The following is an 18,006-nucleotide window of genomic DNA, read 5'->3' as shown; positions in this document are numbered from 1 at the left end:
AGGATTCAATACAGGTCAAGCTACAGTATTCTCTATATATTTTCATTTGTATTCTTCATTAATATCTATGTAAAGCTTCGGTGCAATAAAATGTGGAAAGAACGAGAAAATGCAGGGTCCCTTTCGTCCTCCTGCGACGGTGACCTTTGTCGCGACGTTTGGCGGTGCGCGCTGCCATGCTTGTCAATCCGCTGCTTCTATCAGCGGATTGAAACCAAACCCTGAAGTTTTATCTTAGTATTTTCTGCGCCCGTGGATTGTGACTAGAAATCGTTCGGTCGCCAATGTTGGGCTATGTCCGTGTCGGCACATCATGACAGCCGCCCTGCAGACGGGTGCGACCGCCGCTCGCAGCTGTGTACAGCGGGACGAATATAGAGCAGCTGACTGCACGCAATCTTCACTGCTGAACCGGAACTCGTGCTAGGCTGCGCTGCAATGACCGACGGGGCCTGCCGTGTTGCCCGAGGCGGATGAGACGGCGGGCCCTGGATGCGGGAATGCAAGGTCATAACCCTCGACCGTTTCACAGCCGTTGCCCACATTGGCAGCCAGCATGATGGGTCGTTGTTCCATATAATCTCCCGCAGCTGTGGTAGGGTCGCTCACGCCATCAATCGTGACATGAGCGCAGTTCATATACATTTCTCGGTTCCCGAACTTATTAAACCACGACCACGCAAACAAAGCGCTGCCAGCTGGTGTATCGCCGGGCAGGGTAAACTCCCATGTAGGTGACAAAGGGCAATTGCCGATATATGAGTGCAGGACCTTCCAAGTATGGCCTGCGTCAAAGGACAGCGACGCCTGGCAGCTTCCTCCGCCATGGGTAGCTGTGCCGGCAAGGCTGAAGTTGTATGTCTGCCCCGGCTGCCAGCTCACCACTGCTGCGCCCTGTTGCGTATCGAGTAGCGAGTGATAGCCCTTGCAAGGAAAGTCGCTTCCATCGGCATGAAGAGGTGCTGTCATGTCATAGTCGATATCGGTCGTGTGGGGATTGAATTTGGAGCGGAGGGCCGGTGGCCAACTCATCTGCATGTGTGCACAGGAGACGCCTAAGGCGCTTAGAAGAACGTATATTGTGCGAGGCGTTCGGATCTGCATTGCTATGTAATGATGAAAACGTCTTTCTTGAAGAGCTGACTCCCTGATGTTGGACCTCTTCGTCGGCACTTGGGGAGGGAGTTTACTTCTATATACTGCAATACCTCAGCTATGCTTTGCCCGTCAGAAATTAGTTCAAAAGACAACCGATGAAAAGCACTTTTGTGACGGTCGGCTATCGCCAGGATTGACCAGTGATGGGTATATAATGCAAATACAGCACGCTGGCCATAGTCAACAAATAGTCGACGCGAACTACGCAGTTGGCTTCATACATTATACCTCCTGAGTTACAATACAGCGTGGTATGATACAGTGCTTAGAGCGTCAAGTTGCCTCGACGCGGCTCTGTCGCATGGCAGATTTAAGCGGAATTCATGGGATGAGCCCATCCCGCCTCAACCGTGCTGCATGTCAGCTTGTCCCAATCCTGCCTGTGCTCCCAGCATTCCCGTGCCATGACATCCTCTTCAAGCTCCCATGTAGGGCAGTCGTAGCCCTGCCATTTCACCGCCAAGTATGTGTTCCCAGCAGCGGTCTGGTGTTCGCCGATGACAAGCTCGATTTCGCGGGGAAACTCGTTGTCAACGCTACGTGATGGCTGCTCCCATTCAGGTGCCAGCTTGAGATCATCACTGTTATCCTGCTCGACTATCCAAAGGAGATTGACAATGTCCGGCCAATCCCATTGCAAGTCTGTATTGATCGCTCGGACACCGTGAAATACGGATTGTGATACTTTGAACGAATAGAGCACGTCCATTATGATAACCTGGCTGGACCACGGAGTTTTGATGACCCGCCCGTTGTATGGCGGTGATGCGATTCTTGTAGGCTGGCCCATTGTGCAGCGCGCAGATCGGGAAAATATGGTGACAATGCCAGTCGGCCATGATCCGTTACGGTGGAAGGCGATATATAAAGTATCTGGTTGGAGGAGCGAGTACTTTTGGCTGAGCCATTACCGCCAACTTGCCTTGGATCCGTCGTGAAGCTGGATCCAGTCAATTTGTGAGTACTCAGAGCGCTAGAGAGTCCAACTCACGTCGATGAGTATATGCGTACTAAATGCAGCAAGCGAGACCAGCCTTCCTCTATCGAGCCCATTGTCCCGCGGCTTATACAGATACATAAGCGTCACGTTGTAAATCTCTCACCACGGCTGTCACCAGTGGTGCAGACTCGAGATGTAACTGGGACGCAAAGGTGGCAAACTCGCCGGCCACATACCCCAGGTTTGCGGCACGTAACAAAGGCTCCATATACGTCTCCACGTTCCAGTCAAGTACTGCTTCTCGGTTAGATAGATGTTCGAGTTTGGTTGTGTGGAGGAAACTGACTCAATTTGGCTCGGCCATTGGCTGTCACACGCACTTCTCTCATGCGGAACGCTATTCCGGATCGGACAAGATAGTATATTGCCTGTACAATCTTATATCAAGTAAGTGAGACGTGTGTTCAAATTGGTGCTGCAGTAAAGCCATTCCGCATACCTGTAATAATATGCTGCTGGCCTCTTGAGCCGGCAGGGGATGAACATCAGACAGACTTTTACCCTCGTATTCATGTATGATATACATGTCGTCTGCAACACAGTAGAAAGCGACCGGAATCACGAGATTGCTGTGGTGGAGTCTTGCAAATTGGGCAAGTGACGACAGTGCTGCGTTTTGCACACGATCAACCATGAACAAGGAACGACACGAGCCAGCTCTCGACGTCCCTTGCCACGCCGTTCCCAGCTTACGTTGAGGCTCGTAGCAGCGGGTGCGTATCCAAGTAGACCCGAGTGGGAGTTCTCTTCTTCTCCGGCTTGTCGGATGCGAAAACAAGCAAGTGAAGGAAGTCTACCGCTTGTTCGGCCGCTGCCTCTTCGTTCGAACGAACCATGGAAAGCTGGTCTTCTGTAGACACAGGCGCGAAACTATTTTCAAGATGATTTGCATCTATGGGCTAGCTGCAACTATAGTTTGTGGAGGTTGCAGAGCATGGGATATGATGCGCATGCGCAAGACATTCGTATGGCCTGTTTTTGACGGTGTCAAACATATCGAATACAGGACGCGCCCAGATATGCCGAATGTGGCCAGAAGCTGGCACTTGGCCTTCGCGACTGCATTTTCCGGCTGCTTTGCCTCATGTTTCCTCCAGCTGCCTTAAGCTGTCGCGAAATTGGGCTGTATAGGAGGTCCAGAAGGTTTTAGAAGTTCTGCTACGGTTTTACAACATGCAAACTGGTGGCACGGGTCCAGCGCCGGAAGGGCATAACAGAGACAAAGTATATTCAGCGACTAGAAGCCATGCACTCGAAACTGTTTTCCAATTACAGCACCATCTTCATTCTTTTCGCCGGTTGTGTTTCCTCCGAGCTCGTGTCCGATTCGCATTCGCTAGAGGAACTCGCGGCGGCGCCTGACGGCCACGGCGTCCGCGGGCGGGGTGGCACTTGGACCGGTTCCTCTCGCGTCCGTGGCTCGAGAGCACGGTCGCTTGCCAGGGAACGTATCGAAGACGCCTGCTCAGCTATTAACTGTTCATAAAATGCCTTTTCCGCCGCCCCGTCTCTTTTTTGTCCCTGCAAAGTCTCTATGGCGCATCGCAGTTGATGGCATTCTGCCCGTCGTGATTCGGCAAGGCTTTCCCACTGCTGTAGAGACCGGCTGCATTCATGGAACAGTCCGGCGAACCATCGGGCTGTGTGCGGGTTGGGTGCTGCGGTCATGACGGGCCCCTGGATCGGTATGCGCTGGTTCGCGTTGACCGGCGTTTTGAACAAACTGCAGGCTTGAAGCTGTGCTGACAGCCTGTTTATATGGTGCAAGTTATGTGTGGGCATCGAAGCCAGCAAGTGCCGGGTGAAGCAGATCGTGTTGGCGATTTGTCAACAATGATCAATGCTTCCACTGCTGAGCCAGCAGCGGGTGACCTGTGGAATGGTTTGGTTGTTCGCTTGCTCACATTTTGCAAAAACGAAACTGACACGAAATCTGTGTGCAATGATAAGTGTTCACGTGTAGAAGTGACGGTTCGGCCAGCAGCCCAGAACCAATTTCTAGGCCAGTTCCTTCCTGCTTCGACAAGCATATTGACTTGAGAGACATGAGCAACCACGATACTAAGTCTGATTTAGGACGCGGGCGCCGGTTTTGTACTGCATAATGGACCATGCTGAGCCTTTATTTAAACACCAACCCGCACGAGCGCTGAACAACGACTCGACAACAATGAACACATCCCCGCAAAGAAGACAAACTAGGAAGTCATCGCAGCCGGACCAAGACACCTATGTGCGACTGTTATCTGACTTGTCGGACAATATCGAGAATAACGTGCCGACTTCCAAGTCGTCGCTCATTCTTGCCCTCCTCTACTCGTGCTACTCGTGGTGGTGTCGCTTGAAAAACATTCTCCCGTCGCAGCTTCAAGGATACTCACGGCAGCTCTACGTCTTGAGGATGGCTGGCAAGATGTTGCTGCGGTGCGCGCGCGCAGCGAGAGTGCTGCCAACCATGTTCATTGCAACGGTCTTCGGCTTCCTTGCCGCCGTCAGCTTCACATGGATATGGTGGTTTGCCCGACGCCGTTGTATCTGGATTGTATATCGCTTGGTCATGTAAGTAGGCCAGCCGACGAGGCTAGCAAAGATTACTGACCGGTGCCCAGCCCATTTATATTGAACTCGCTCATTGCGCTGATTCCCACCAGCATCCCGGCCATTGATGATGCGCATTGGGCCCGCAGCGTTCTCACAGCGACGGCCATTTTTGCGGTATGGATATATGTCTGTCAGCTATATTGGCGATCATCGCCTCCAGCAAAGCAGAAGGTGACGCGAAGAGGGAGGTAAAGCTCGCATGGACTGTGCTGCGTGATGGAAGGACCACCATCATCTATGGCGCGAAGAGGGAGGGAATGGCAGATGTGTAGGCAATGCTTGCTCCGCACATTCTACCAATCCCCGCGCATTGTTTTAAATCTTGCCGCAAGTTGCAATCAATACATTTCACATTCATATCTGGCACTAGTAATACACCATGTAGACTATGCGGCCAATGCGGCCGTGTCTTGGCAAATCTTCGGCTTTCAGGTGGCACCGGCCTGGGCTAGGGTTCTGCTATATCGCTGCCAGGCAGCCGACCTTGCCCTGTGGAAGTATGGTGTGACCTATAGAGGGCTGGCCTGTGAGCGTCATGAAATCTCACCCACCCACGCCCTTGACTACTGATAGATACTACGACGAAGTGGCCTGCAAGAGTACTGGTAAAGTTAGCGTACGCTGTAATAGCTAGAAATGGGTGGTGCTTAGTGGGCTTCTTCAGGTGATCACGCTAAGCAACGGGTGCCTTAGGCCGGTGGGCCGGGAAATGACCGCTAATACATATGGGCCAAGACTGTTGCAGACCGTTGCCCACACTCCTCTACCCTGCAGCAGAGCAAGCCAAGCAGGCGCAGGATGCGCAACGCAGAAACACTCAACACGGCAGAAGTAAAGACGATTATTAAATGAAATGTCGCTCGTCTCTATATTACATATGATTCTATCGCATTAATCTGCTATGTACTTCGAATTTCCGCTGCAGTGGGATCTTTCGCGCTCTAGATCAGTTGGCTGTTCTGTCCAGTTGCGTTGTCAACACCCAACCGCCAGTCAGAGACCGAACGAAATTAGTTGCCACCTGTTCCTGCACGCCCTGCATGCCCCGCATATCCTGCATATCCTGCATATCCTGCATTTCTTGTAAATCCAGCACGATTCAGACGTATCTAAGATGAGATGCATGAACCTCCGCGGAGCCTGCCTTAGTAGGTGGAACTGATCCGTCGTTGCGAATTGACTGGTCATCACCGGTGTCGGGTGAGCAGGCGCGTTTGCGTCTGTCGTCGTCTCTGTTGTTGTCGTCGTCGTCGCCATCTGTCTCGTCGTTGTCTGTGCTACCTTCATCCTCATAGTCATCGTCTTCTACGGCAAGAAGCCCTTCGCCGTCTGCCATTTCCCAATCAGGCGCGATGAAATCAGCGAGACTCCCTGTGCTATCACTGTCCACGCTTCGTGATTCATCATAATACAGAACGTCCCCCTCATCTTGACTTCCGCCCTCATCGACCATGGTCTCCGTGCTGCTATGGGCACTGCTCGAATCGTCGTCTACTGCCGGGTGAGCCGCTGCACGTGCAGGGCATCAGAATATGCTCACCTGTGTTGCCGTTCAAATTGGTTGCCAAGAGGTTAGCTTCAACAGCACTGCCATGGTGCAATGGCTGACGCATTGCCTGTGTGCTATACTCATCTATTAGGGCTGGTTGCGCTAGGTACATCACGCAGAGGGCGGAGGACGTTCGTTAAATGCACGTCGTTGTTGGTGGCCGCCACGGCGAGAGGGCAGATGCTCGACTGTCGACGGTAGCTAAATGCAGCGACGGCAGGTTTCGGGGCCAAATGTACCTAGCCATGGCACATTCTAGACACTGGTAAGCTCTCTGCAGTCGGCCATATAAGCTCATACGCATCAGCGCAGCGACTTTCGCCATGCCCAACTGATCATGACGGGCCATCCAGTCACAACAATGGGCGGCTTGCGGATTGCTCAACTTGTGCTATGTGCAGATGTCTGTTTTGGGCATTGCATCACCGCACTGACCGTTCAAATTACAGCTGAATTGTGTCTGGAACGGGGCCCCGATGATTATTTACGTCTCAAGTGAACATGAATACACTAAGAAGCGCCAGAGCGATCGATACGTCCGAAACGGAGGGCGGCGCGGCCGACTTTGCGAATGTGATCCCGGACGCCCGGAAAGCTTTATCGAAACTTGAGGCTCCTGGGATTTGTCGGCCTTTAGTGCGGCAAAGCGAACAGCCGGCATGAAGAGAGTGAAATGAGCCGTTCTAAGCTCGTTAGCAACGACGAACGTAGACATTTTGACATTGCAATAGGCGGTCGTATGAGATGAATTCGTTCGGGATGGCGACAAACATGGAGTTTCTCACGGGCTAGATGTCAAGCTAGCCCGGTGTGATATGCGGCGCCAGGCCGCCCATGTTGAGGCCCTCGTCAATCGCGTTGTCTGGCAGAGGGAAACTGAACCTTCACCTTTCAAATTTACCCAAAACTTCAATTCACCTTTCCATTCACCTATCTCCTTTACTAGTCAGTCGGCAATCACTGGGCAGCTAAAATGCGAGAGCCAGCAGGCCCCCCTGGTTCCCCTCCAGGCATAGCTCATCTATCGCCGTTGTCATGGCCGGATGGATAACTAATTGTTTGGCCTGATAGAGAATAGCTTTAGATCATGAAATTAAATTCCTTGTGCCGGTAAATCTGCCCCAAAAAAACATTTTCATGATTGTACTAGGTGTACCTGTCGAGTAAGCATGTGACGACGCGCGGTCACAATGATACGGAGATGCTAGTATCCTGTTTTGGGTTGTCCAAAACTTCCTCCATAGAACGGCTCGCTTCAATTGCATGAGGTGGTCTTGCAGAGGGAAGTGCACGCCGGCTCTGATCGCGAAATGCTATGCGACTAGATCTCCTGCCAAAATCCGAAGGGTGCCGTCGCACAGGCTTGTAGCTGTTCGTCTGTATATGGTGAGCACATGTGACGCTATGCGAGCGTGACACTTACGATATCAAGGGCTGGGGGACGAAATGAAGGCGCCGTGGTGTATTCGAAATACCTCCTGTATTTAGCGCAGAGATAAACATCGATGCCATATTTGTGGTTCAGATGATCCAGTCTGCGCATAACGCTTTGAAGGCTCCTAGAAACGCTTTCACTTGTCCGATCCCTTGGCCTATTTTTTTTCAACGACGAATCTACGAGAACCAAAGAGGAGAGGAAGTACAGCGGTCCAGGGTAAGGTTCTGCCGCGTCCCAAGACGCACAAGGCAGAAATTCACGCAACACTATCAATGAAGTTACTACGGCGGAAGGCGTATACAAACTCACCAGATGGATGAAATCGAGACAACGTCTTCAACCCCCGCCGATCCAGGTGGGCGACAGGACTTACTCTACTGACGTGGAGAAGGCCATGGCGCTACGGAAAGAGAAGCTGGAACGTCGCGACGCGTCAGACGATATCGCCGATGGATGGCAACCACCAGTTAATCCTGCTAAGGAGATCCCATTCGCAAGAACCGTCTCGACTAAGGAGGTCGAAAGGCTGTCCTACATACCGGAAACACAACGCCCGGCTCAGACGGAATCACGACCAAGATGCTGCAAGCAGCCTGGCCACATATTGCCCTACCAGTCACGACACTGTACAACGCCTGCCTACGGCTCGGTCATCATCCCAGCGTCTTCAAGACTGCAGAGGTCGTCATGATCCCGAAGCTCAACAAGCGAGACCTCAGCAAAGTGTCCACATGGCGACCGATATCACTCCTGTCCTGCCTCAGTAAAGGCTTAGAACAGGTGTTCGCAAGAAGAATGGCAGACGCCGCCATAAAATATGGTATCCTTCATCCGAACCAGGCTGGTGCGCTGCCGAAGCGGTCCGCGGTAGACATCGTGGTTTCCCTGATATACGACATCGAGAAAGCACTCGCGGCCGGCCAGGTGGCAACGCTAGTCACGGAAGACGTTATGGGCGCTTTCGACGCCATCCTTCGCAATCGCATGATCCTTTGCCTACGACGACAGGGATGGCCGGACTTCTTGATCCGGTGGATAGCCAGCTTCCTGCTAGACAGACTAGCCAGCGTGCGTTTCCAAGACGCGACCACACCAAGCGCGAGACTGCGGTGCGGCCTGCCTGAAGGCTCCCCCATCTCCCCGATACTCTATATCCTGATCACAGCGGCAATATATTTCCTCTCGGCGCTGCCCAGAGATACGGATACGCGGACGACACAGCGATGCTCTGTAGCGGAGACTCGCTGGAGGACACAGCGAGACAAGCAAATGAGGCCATCTCAGCCATGGAATCTTGGGGAAGAGGGAGGCAATCCACTTTGACCCAGAAAAGACAGAAGTCATGCATTTTTCTAGACGCAAGGCAGATCACGACCAATATCCCATCACTCACCATGGCGACAAAGAGATACGGGCAGCGCCATCCATGCGGTGGCTTGGCATCTGGCTAGACAAGAAACTCACCTTCAACCACCATATTGACGAGTGGACGCAGAAAGCTCGCCGAGTGATCAATCACCTCCGAGCCATGAACAATACCGTGCGAGGAATGGCAGCAACAGCGGCCCGTCGAGCTGCGTGGGCTGTGGCTATGCCGACCCTTTTCCACCGGTTAGATGCGTGGCTGCCCGGCTTGGATGCAGGCAACTCGCGCTTTAAAAGAAACCACATCTCGAAAACCAACCTAGGAAAAATACAACGCGTGCTGAATCTCGCGTGTAAGATGATTTTGCCAATGTGGAAGACAACACCCTTGGAATTTCTGTGGAAAGAAGCGGTCATCCCGCCCGCCAGCGTCTTGCTTCGACATATCCAGGAACGCATAGCATTTCGCTACGCCACACTGGACAAAGCACACCCAATCAGCAAACGGCTGCGACAGTCGCAGAGAGAAATCGAGCTGAATGAGAAACCACTTATCGCTGAACGAATGGCGTTGCGACATTCAAGACTACTCCGAACCTCGTCCCGCACGGCCAAGATCGAAAGACCCAGACTCATACCACAGAGGTTTTCTGACAACGTACAAGTAGAGGGGCCCGGTGAGAGGCTCACCAAAGAGAACGCTGTACCGGATTTTGAGCAGTGGCTCGCCGGTCGACCCGCGGGCTATGTAGTCTTCAGCGATGGCTCCAAAACAGACACGGACACGGCGGGATACGGCTTCGCCGTATTTCACCATGGACAACTTCTGAATTGGGATTCCGGACAGCTGGGACGACGAGAAGTGTTCGACGCCGAAATACATGGCGCGCTTGCAGGACTGAAAGCGGCCACAGAGCAGCCGCCTCGAGCCGATCACGGTCTGCATAGACAACACGTCTGTGATTGACTGCATCGGAACGACAGCGGCAGACTCTTCGCAGGCCTGTTTTCGAGAATTCCAAAAGATCGGGATCAAACACCCGTACCTGATCTCAGTCAAATGGTCCCCCGGCCACACCGGCATCTTCGGTAACAGTTGTTTCCGAACGGCAGGTGACGTCAGCAGCTCTGATACAGAGGCTGAAGCTACCAAAAGCAATTATCAAGGTATCAAACATCACAATGTATCAGTAGTGTCACAACGCAACAAAAGCAAGCTGCAGGCAGCTTGCTTATATCTCTCTAGATAGAGAAGAAGTACACTTGAAGAATCACATTTTCAACTGTAACGAGCTGGCCGACCAACTTGCGAAGCATGGCGCTACGCTCCCCACGGACGAACACCTACCATCAGTTTCATATAGAAAGAGACAGATGAAGAAGCAAATGGCAGTCGATCACCGAGCCTGGTGGGCATCGGTGAATATGCGACACATTTTAGGTACGTCACTGACTGTAGTTGTAAGTTGTGTGGGTCCTTGTACCGGTGGCGCTAGGTGGTACGCAGTTGCAGTGCGGTGAGAAGTGCGTGACAGAGATAGTCGGCTGGAGAGGAGGGGGTTTGTCGCCTCAGCGTGGGTGATTGTGGAGTATTTGTAATGCCCGCCAAAAGATTCTGGCCAATATCCTGGCAGAAGTATTCAAATCAGGCGACATGCCTAAACGCATAGTAGCGGTAACCAGAAAAAGAGAACGACGGTGTGCCTCAATTTGACAACGCCGCGAAACTTAGTGGCTGCAAGGTCTTATTGCCCACAGGTTCGGAGAAAGCGTTAACGCGATGGCTGTAACACTCAATACTGAGTAAAAACTCACCCAACGCATGCACTATCTAGCCGTAAGCCTATACCTTGAGAGCGACGTAAAGATGGCCAAGGCAGCAGGCATACAGAGCTGGCGCGTGCTCAGCCAATCGCCGAATAGTTTGGTGGGGTGTGGGTAAGCTACGGTCATATGGTCCACAAAATCCGTTATCAGTAGGCAGCTGCTGCAAGAAGTGGAGTTGACAGCCAATGAATACATGACAAGTGCTTCACACGTGAGCGGCTTGCACTATCAAACTTAGTAGTACTCTATCATTATAGTCTATCATACTGGTAAACTTTAAACCTTTCTCATACACACTTTGGAGACCTTACGTTAACTCTCTTGTTTGCTTCGCCTGGCATCTCGATATGGCTGAGCTGAACGAACTGTGCAATCGCATCACCGCAGATCTGGATTTATTAGGCCCTGCATTGCGCATCGCGTCATTGTCAGCAACCCATAGTGAAGCACTTGGAGCTCTTGCCGCCAGTCTTCGAAACGCAGTGGCGATAATCGAATCCAAAACTGGTTCACACCGGCATTTGTGGTCCGAACAAATCTGGAAGGCCAGCGAGCGCAATCGCACCAAAGCACAGGCAGCAATTCAAACAGTCTTAAGCGGTGGCAATCTCGGAAGCTCGGCAGTTTTTCGCAGGAATATTAAGCTGATTTTCCAAGGGCCTCCTGAATCCAATTTTGATTCAAAAGAAACTGTCTGGAGGAAGACCGTGATTAAAAAACGCTGCGAGCAGATAATGCAACTGAGTACTGACGGGATTATTTCGTGGGCTATCGCTTATCCTCCGACCAACTGGAATCCTTGTTTTATGTCGAATGACATGTTCAGCTGTCTGCTAGAAGACATAGAACCGGCGGACAGAAAACTATGGCCACCCGCAGTATGCGATACGCTTTCAAAACTGGCCGAAGAGGAACTTTGTGAATGTCTTAACCTTACGAAGCTTGTCTTTGGTATGTAGGCTACGTCATCCGCGGATGGAACTGACATTGAATAGAGCTGTCCCAACCGCTCCGTGCAATGGACTGCGGTTCGCAGGACCTTTGTCCGCCTCCAGTGAGGTCCTCGCTTCAACATGAAAGCCTGGATCGAGGTAAGCTGAAACCTGACGTGCAGGGATTCATGCTGACCATTCCCTAACCCATAGAGATGAAGCATATGTTTACGAATGCGCCCGCTCAAAATGTAACGAAGTTACCCCAACCATTTCGGACGGCCGTCTTGAGCAGCGCACAGTGGAAATCAGAACGAGCCAGAGGATATGGGACTACAGCCTGTATAGCTACGCTGTTCCCGAAGGATGAAACGCAAGACGTATCAGTCACCATTTGGTGCGGCCACAACGAGGGTTATAGAATCAACGATTTATATGGGGTCAAGCATGCGATTTCGTCTTAATTTTCCCAGCGCATTATCTCTACCCCTCGAACATAGGTTGTGTAGCCCTTTGGGACCTCGAAATCTTTGTATTCCGTGACGTTTTCCTCCAGAGTCTTTCTGTCCTGTGTCTCTTCGTTGAAAACTGATATGTACAGTCCTTGGAATTTGAATGTTCGATCGCTCGTAGCATGTGGTGGAAATCGATGACTCGCAATGTTTCGCTCGTCGCGCCCAGCAAGGGCGTCATCACCTTTCTTAGCAAATATTAGCAGAAGACTCAATAGCAGGATGACTGAAAACCTAACTGCCATGGTGAACAAGTCGTGGCAATAACAAAGATAATTCCCGCTGGCTTTTATTTCTTTATGTCACGCTATTTGAAGGAAGGCGGGGCACCTGGCCCGAGTCGGGCAGTCATTTCATCTAGAGCCATGCAACACACATTTGGGCTCTAACAGAGTTCTGACAGTAGTATTTCAGTCAAATAAGCAAATAGCCATGTAGCGCGTCGGTCGTATATCTTCGTCGATGCATCAAGAATCGTTGCAGCGGGTGTTAAGAGTCCAGCTAGGTTGTAGCGAGGTTCAGCCGGGAAAGTAGCGCATCCAGATATCACGTGCACTCGCTCAAGCCGAGCCCGGAACTGCATTACGTCATAGTGCGAGTATAGTATAGTTATAAGCCATACGCTTGATAGACTATCAACTTTATGCCCTATTTGAATAGAGCCTTGCTAAAGCTCCCGCGACTGCAGGATGCAGGATTCGATGTACGCGATGTTCGTGTTAACAAGACATACTTTGACAGCAACAGCCCTCACAATCCCTGCTCATTTGTCTATTTTGAGCAATTTCTACTCTGATCTCTCTCCATGAGGAGGCAGGGCTCCTAACTTGCATCAGCCACCGTAGAGGTCATCACTAGCTTTCGTAGGTGACTGCTCAGATACGGCGCCGCGATGAGCAAGCTGGCCAGGATGATTCGAGGCTCTATAAAAACTGAGCAATACCGCGTGTTTCCCTCATTATCTTTCCAACTCCAGAGATACCAATTCAACGCCTTTTCATGACCATGGCCCTCTACCAGGTAGTCAAGTCGCTCCCGAAGATGTAAGTGCGGGCAAATGCTTCTGTTTCTGCGTCTATTGGCCACAAACAAATAGGCCTTTATGCTCTAATGCGAATGCTCAAAACAGCCACCAGTTCAGGCAAGGTGAAACGATGCCGGGACATTTCCAAGAGAGGTCAAGCAGAGAACAGCCACAAAGGTCAGTGCTTGCGTCTTGTGTTCCCGATTCCAAACTGACAGATGCTTACACAGAGCTACCAGCAGCGCATTACAGATGACTGGCAACAATACGGAGTCGGGGCGTGCACAAGTTAGGTCGACCGACACTATGGCGGCCGAGCTCAAGTTGCAGGATACGCATATAAATCCAGGTACGTTGACCAGCTTGACTATCGCCTAAGTATTTCGTCTGAATTGAAAAATTATACAGGTTCGAGTGTGTGCAGTGGTTCAGCTATTGAATCAAGCTCTCAGACTCCCGGCCAACCTTCCCAACCCGCGTCCCAGGCTGCGGAAGGTGGCAATACGATATACAACAGTGCTACTTCAAAAATGTTAAACCACCCCCAGCTGACACCCAAACTCAAATTTATATGCTAACTATGGGGCACTAGTGCGAAGGATACTGTGGTTGCTGCTGTGGGCGAACAAATCCACGATCGCGCCAAACGCGACACTTCGCCAGCAGGTAGCACCAGCGAAGGTGGACATTCAAGTAAATTGCCCGGCGCCTTTGCCCAGAATACTGAGCTAACTCATTAAAGACACTTTGAGGAACGAAAGCGATGTTGCTGACGCACACAATGATGCCGCCAACCATGCTACCCGGTTGAAAACCTTGCTGGCTAGATTGCCTAAGCTGGAAATCGCGGACAAAGACACTGGGAGAGGCGCGGTTCATTGCGAACAAGAGCATGACCATGCCAATGTTGCTGCTACCCCGGAGGACAGCATCTTTCCAAAAATAGAGGCGCCACCAGGTATGAGGCCCTTGATATTTATCAAATTTACCAGGCTAAACGTTACAAGGTATCCCGGAAAATGAAACTGAAGAAATAATCTCACGATTCAAGGGCGACGGACCAAGTGCTTCCCGACTAAAAGTCTTATTGTCCACACTAGACCCGGCTGATCAAGACAGCGATGACAGTGATGGACCACCGCGCACGGGCGAGTCCACAGGACCAATGACTTCTCCGTCCACATCGCCGTCTTTAGAGCATGACGCAGTATATTTCGGACTCGAGGACTTTCCCGAAGACCTCTTGGATTCAATTTCAGCTACTGCTGGGATGAAGCTCATTCGCGAGGGATCTCATTAGGCGTTAGCTGCCGCCGAATTCCAAGTCCCACAGCCAATGAGGTGCGAGTGTTCAGTGGGGGCCGTCACACGGCCACCAAGTTTAAAAGGCCATAGAACCCCCGCCCCTGCAACAGACAGTCCTTTCATAGCAATGATATACAGACGCGAACAACACGAAAATGAATAACTCAAGCGAATTATATGTGGTGTATACATGCGATCAAACAGAGTTTTCACTTTCGGCGATCTTCTAGAAGGGGTTACTTGTAATAGGTGTTGAGAGGAAGATAAACATGTTGTCCGAGTGTGAGTAGCTGGAGCCGCTGTGCTTCCTGAGGTAGCAAGACAACAAGTCGTCCTTGTTGGCCACTCAGCTTCGCGACCAAGCTCACTTCTAATAAAAGAAGTGACTAAATTGCGGAACATCCGTGTTCATGTCCTACCAGTTCCATGCCTCCATACTCCCGATATCGCCAACTGACGAGTGCTGGAGCTGGATGGGAGCAGACTCCCTAAACATTTAGGCGGTGCTGAACGCCACCTCGGCGAGTGGCTGGGACACACTCTTTCGACAGCCTTCTCATCGAGTCCTGGCCGCGTAAAGACCGCACCAGCGCCTTTCTCCCGAGAAACTGAAATCACTGACAGTTCCCGCATCCAAAAGGTGTTGCCTTGCCAATTTTTTCTTTCGCGTATTGGCTGCTTGAGGACGAAGATGCCAGTTGCTTCATGCCAGCGCGCCTGCAAAAGCGCTTCGCCGTGGCGCTTCCAATTGACTAAGGTGCAGTATTTCTAGCTTTCGTCAGACTTGAATCGGGTTTACAAAGCCTTGCGAATAAGAGTTACTGATAGGCACTGCCATCTACGACGTGTTGCAGTTAGCAAAGGCAAAGTACTGAGAAAGTGAACAGCAAAGGTTGTAGGCGATCAAACAGGTCCGTGACCGCTTCTGCTGCCTGGTACTTGCACGTGATCTAGGCCGCCTCGCCGTCACTTTTCCCTCTCCGCTCTCTTTTAACAGCCCAACCGTACTTTCCTTTTACCTCATCATTTATTATGATCACCATGACCTCAGCACTATCTCCTTATATATTGCGTGACGAATACGTTGAGCTCCAGAATCGACATGATAAGTTTTTGAATGACGAGCTCTATTCCATTCGCCGCTCCTTCAATCAAGTTGCGGCTGGTTTGGAGGAGTTAACGGCCGACGTGAAGACTCGCTTTGACGATGTCAACCAGCGCTTTAACGATGTCAACCAGCGCTTCGACAATTTCAAACAGCGCTTCGACGAACTCAAAGCTGATAACATGCGCACGAACGCTTATTTCAGGAATAACGCGTTGCGTAATCCTACTCTCCCAATCCGGCCCATCATCGCTTTCCACCCTGACCGAGGCATCCTCGAGCCCGATCCCGCTCGCTTTCCCCGCCATGCCAACGCCTTCTACACTCTCCGAACACCGTCCACTCCCCATCAGCACTCCATGCTCGCTTATCTGGTCTCCTTCTACGACATCCCTGTACCTGATCCGTCCACTTCTGACAGTGATGACGACCCGGAGTCTATCATTATCCAGGACCCTGACTCCGTCGTTGACCAGCTGGAATCTATCCTCGGTCTCAACGAGGAAAATTTTACTCAGTTTCGCCACAGAGCCGCTCAGCTGGCCAGCTATCCACGACCGTCCCCCCCCAAGCGTTCACAATTCGCGGGAGAATACCAGCACGCGCTCCGGATCAAGCCGTACAAATCTGACTCCCCCGAGAGTGATCACTCGGATGCCCCTGCCAGCACCCGCCTTGACTGGGGAACTCGCTCAACCCCTTCGTCTAAGCGCCCGTCTGCAAATCCAGATATTCGAGGCCAGGCACGAGAACTCGCAAGAGCACAAGAACGTGCGAGGGCGAATCGTCAGTCATCGAACGACGATGCTCTCACCTCGACGAATACCAACACAAGCCCTCGAGAACCACATTTCGCTTCCACATAAGTTAATGTGTTGCTGGGGATTTCGTACCTCAACCCAAGGTGTTTTGCTGTCTCTCTTCCGGTCGCTGCAGAGTGCTATGGTGATTCAGTCTAGTCACATTATTTTCTCAAAAATAGTCTTGGAAACTTGCCTATTATTTTTACTCTCGCATGCCTTGTGACAATCCTTAATTTAAGGGTGGTAAGCAGCGTTCCTAATAGGCGGTCCGTCCAGTCCAGAGGCTTCAAACTGGACCGCCTACCGAGTTGTAGGCTGTGGACTGGACCGCCTGTCAGTCCAAGGGTCATGGACTGGACTGCCTGCCTCTAAACAGTCCATCCATCGGGTCACTAAGTATTGTAGTTATTAATTAACTGCAGCCACCTGAAGGCCATAATAAAGAATAAATATTATGCCATTCATCGACTCACCCATAATTAAACAGTCACATTGGTCCAGAATAGTTTCTCCTATTAGGAACACTGGTGGTAAGCCCTGCCGGCGAATCAAGATGCGGTTTCGAAACCAAACCGCGTGCCATTTGAAAATAGAACGCGAAAGCCGGGGGCCGAACGATCATGTACTTCAATTTCGATACAATATCAGAAGCTTGACACAAGTGGGTGCATGACTGAGGAAACACTTGTCTTGACTATTTGCCGATCAAAGTACCCTAGATAAGCTTCTACAGATTTTTGCCGTTGTCCTCCAACACCCGCAGCGGTGCTGGCTGATGAAATCAACATCACCACTCTCCATATTTAAAATTGCTCCTGCCGGAAATCGCTAAATTCTCGAGTGTAGTCTGAGCAGGGGTTCACCATTTGTTGAGGCTTTCTATCTTACTATCCTTCTGAACATCGAGACTAAGGATGAGATGCCAAGGAAGAGATGTCGGTGGCACGCGTCAAGAAACTCTGGAAGCTCGCCACTGGAAGGGCACACTTATCATGCTGGACTTGGCGCAGTCTCTGTCAATCAGTCTTGCAACTCCGGCCACTAGCACCTTGCGGCGGCTGGAGTGGTACATCGCGTCATGATGCCGTGACTAATCACAGCCCACCAGTTGCGAGGGAAACGCGAGGGAAACGCGAGGGGCAATTGTTGCCCGAATTATGGGAATGAAAAGCGGCTAATTCCGCCCGGACAGCATTCATGTTCTGCCAATTAGCCCCAATGCTATGCTTCATTTATGTACTTCATCGTGCCACCGCCGCGCTTGAAAGCATTGGCTTCGAGATCTAGGCGTTGTTCGACACTGACAATAGAACGACCCAGATATAGCTGCACGCGGCGTGACGTAATACTCGCTAGTCACATGCCCAGCGTCCCGTCGTGCCTTAGG

At 51.3% G+C, this 18,006-nt stretch overlaps 5 protein-coding genes across 6 annotated transcripts; 4 read left to right on the top strand and 1 right to left on the bottom strand.

Annotated features, from left to right (window-relative positions):
* Window positions 1–4,328: 4,328 nt before the first annotated feature.
* On the top strand, window positions 4,329–4,951 carry LMH87_001493 (uncharacterized protein; the record flags this gene model as incomplete). The annotated part of the gene is made up of 3 exons (XM_056192777.1): window positions 4,329–4,717; window positions 4,768–4,873; window positions 4,928–4,951. The coding sequence occupies 3 exons, from the start codon at window positions 4,329–4,331 to the stop codon at window positions 4,949–4,951; spliced, it is 519 nt and encodes a 172-aa protein (XP_056049880.1).
* Window positions 4,952–11,756: 6,805 nt separating this feature from the next.
* On the top strand, window positions 11,757–12,218 carry LMH87_001492 (uncharacterized protein; the record flags this gene model as incomplete). The annotated part of the gene is made up of 4 exons (XM_056192776.1): window positions 11,757–11,889; window positions 11,934–12,029; window positions 12,084–12,121; window positions 12,183–12,218. The coding sequence occupies 4 exons, from the start codon at window positions 11,757–11,759 to the stop codon at window positions 12,216–12,218; spliced, it is 303 nt and encodes a 100-aa protein (XP_056049879.1).
* A 112-nt stretch (window positions 12,219–12,330) lies between these two features.
* On the bottom strand, window positions 12,331–12,627 carry LMH87_001491 (uncharacterized protein; the record flags this gene model as incomplete). The annotated part of the gene is made up of 2 exons (XM_056192775.1): window positions 12,331–12,570; window positions 12,622–12,627. The coding sequence occupies 2 exons, from the start codon at window positions 12,625–12,627 to the stop codon at window positions 12,331–12,333; spliced, it is 246 nt and encodes an 81-aa protein (XP_056049878.1).
* Window positions 12,628–13,381: 754 nt separating this feature from the next.
* On the top strand, window positions 13,382–14,706 carry LMH87_001490 (uncharacterized protein; the record flags this gene model as incomplete). 2 transcript variants are annotated; one of them, XM_056192774.1, is made up of 7 exons in its annotated part: window positions 13,382–13,425; window positions 13,512–13,583; window positions 13,649–13,755; window positions 13,815–13,938; window positions 13,999–14,099; window positions 14,149–14,364; window positions 14,414–14,706. In XM_056192774.1, the coding sequence occupies 7 exons, from the start codon at window positions 13,382–13,384 to the stop codon at window positions 14,704–14,706; spliced, it is 957 nt and encodes a 318-aa protein (XP_056049877.1). The 2 variants fall into 2 exon arrangements, with proteins under 2 accessions (XP_056049877.1, XP_056049876.1); XM_056192773.1 differs by having other exon boundaries at window positions 13,637–13,755.
* Window positions 14,707–15,752: 1,046 nt separating this feature from the next.
* LMH87_001489 (uncharacterized protein) lies at window positions 15,753–16,682 on the top strand (the record flags this gene model as incomplete). The annotated part of the gene is made up of 1 exon (XM_056192772.1): window positions 15,753–16,682. One exon carries the CDS (start codon window positions 15,753–15,755, stop codon window positions 16,680–16,682), a length of 930 nt encoding a protein of 309 aa, XP_056049875.1.
* Window positions 16,683–18,006: the final 1,324 nt, after the last annotated feature.

This window comes from Akanthomyces muscarius, chromosome 3 (genome assembly GCF_028009165.1).
Source record: "Akanthomyces muscarius strain Ve6 chromosome 3, whole genome shotgun sequence".
NCBI lineage: Eukaryota > Fungi > Ascomycota > Sordariomycetes > Hypocreales > Cordycipitaceae > Akanthomyces > Akanthomyces muscarius.
Note: the sequence above shows the minus strand (reverse complement) of the source record. Positions and strands in the feature narration are given on the sequence as shown.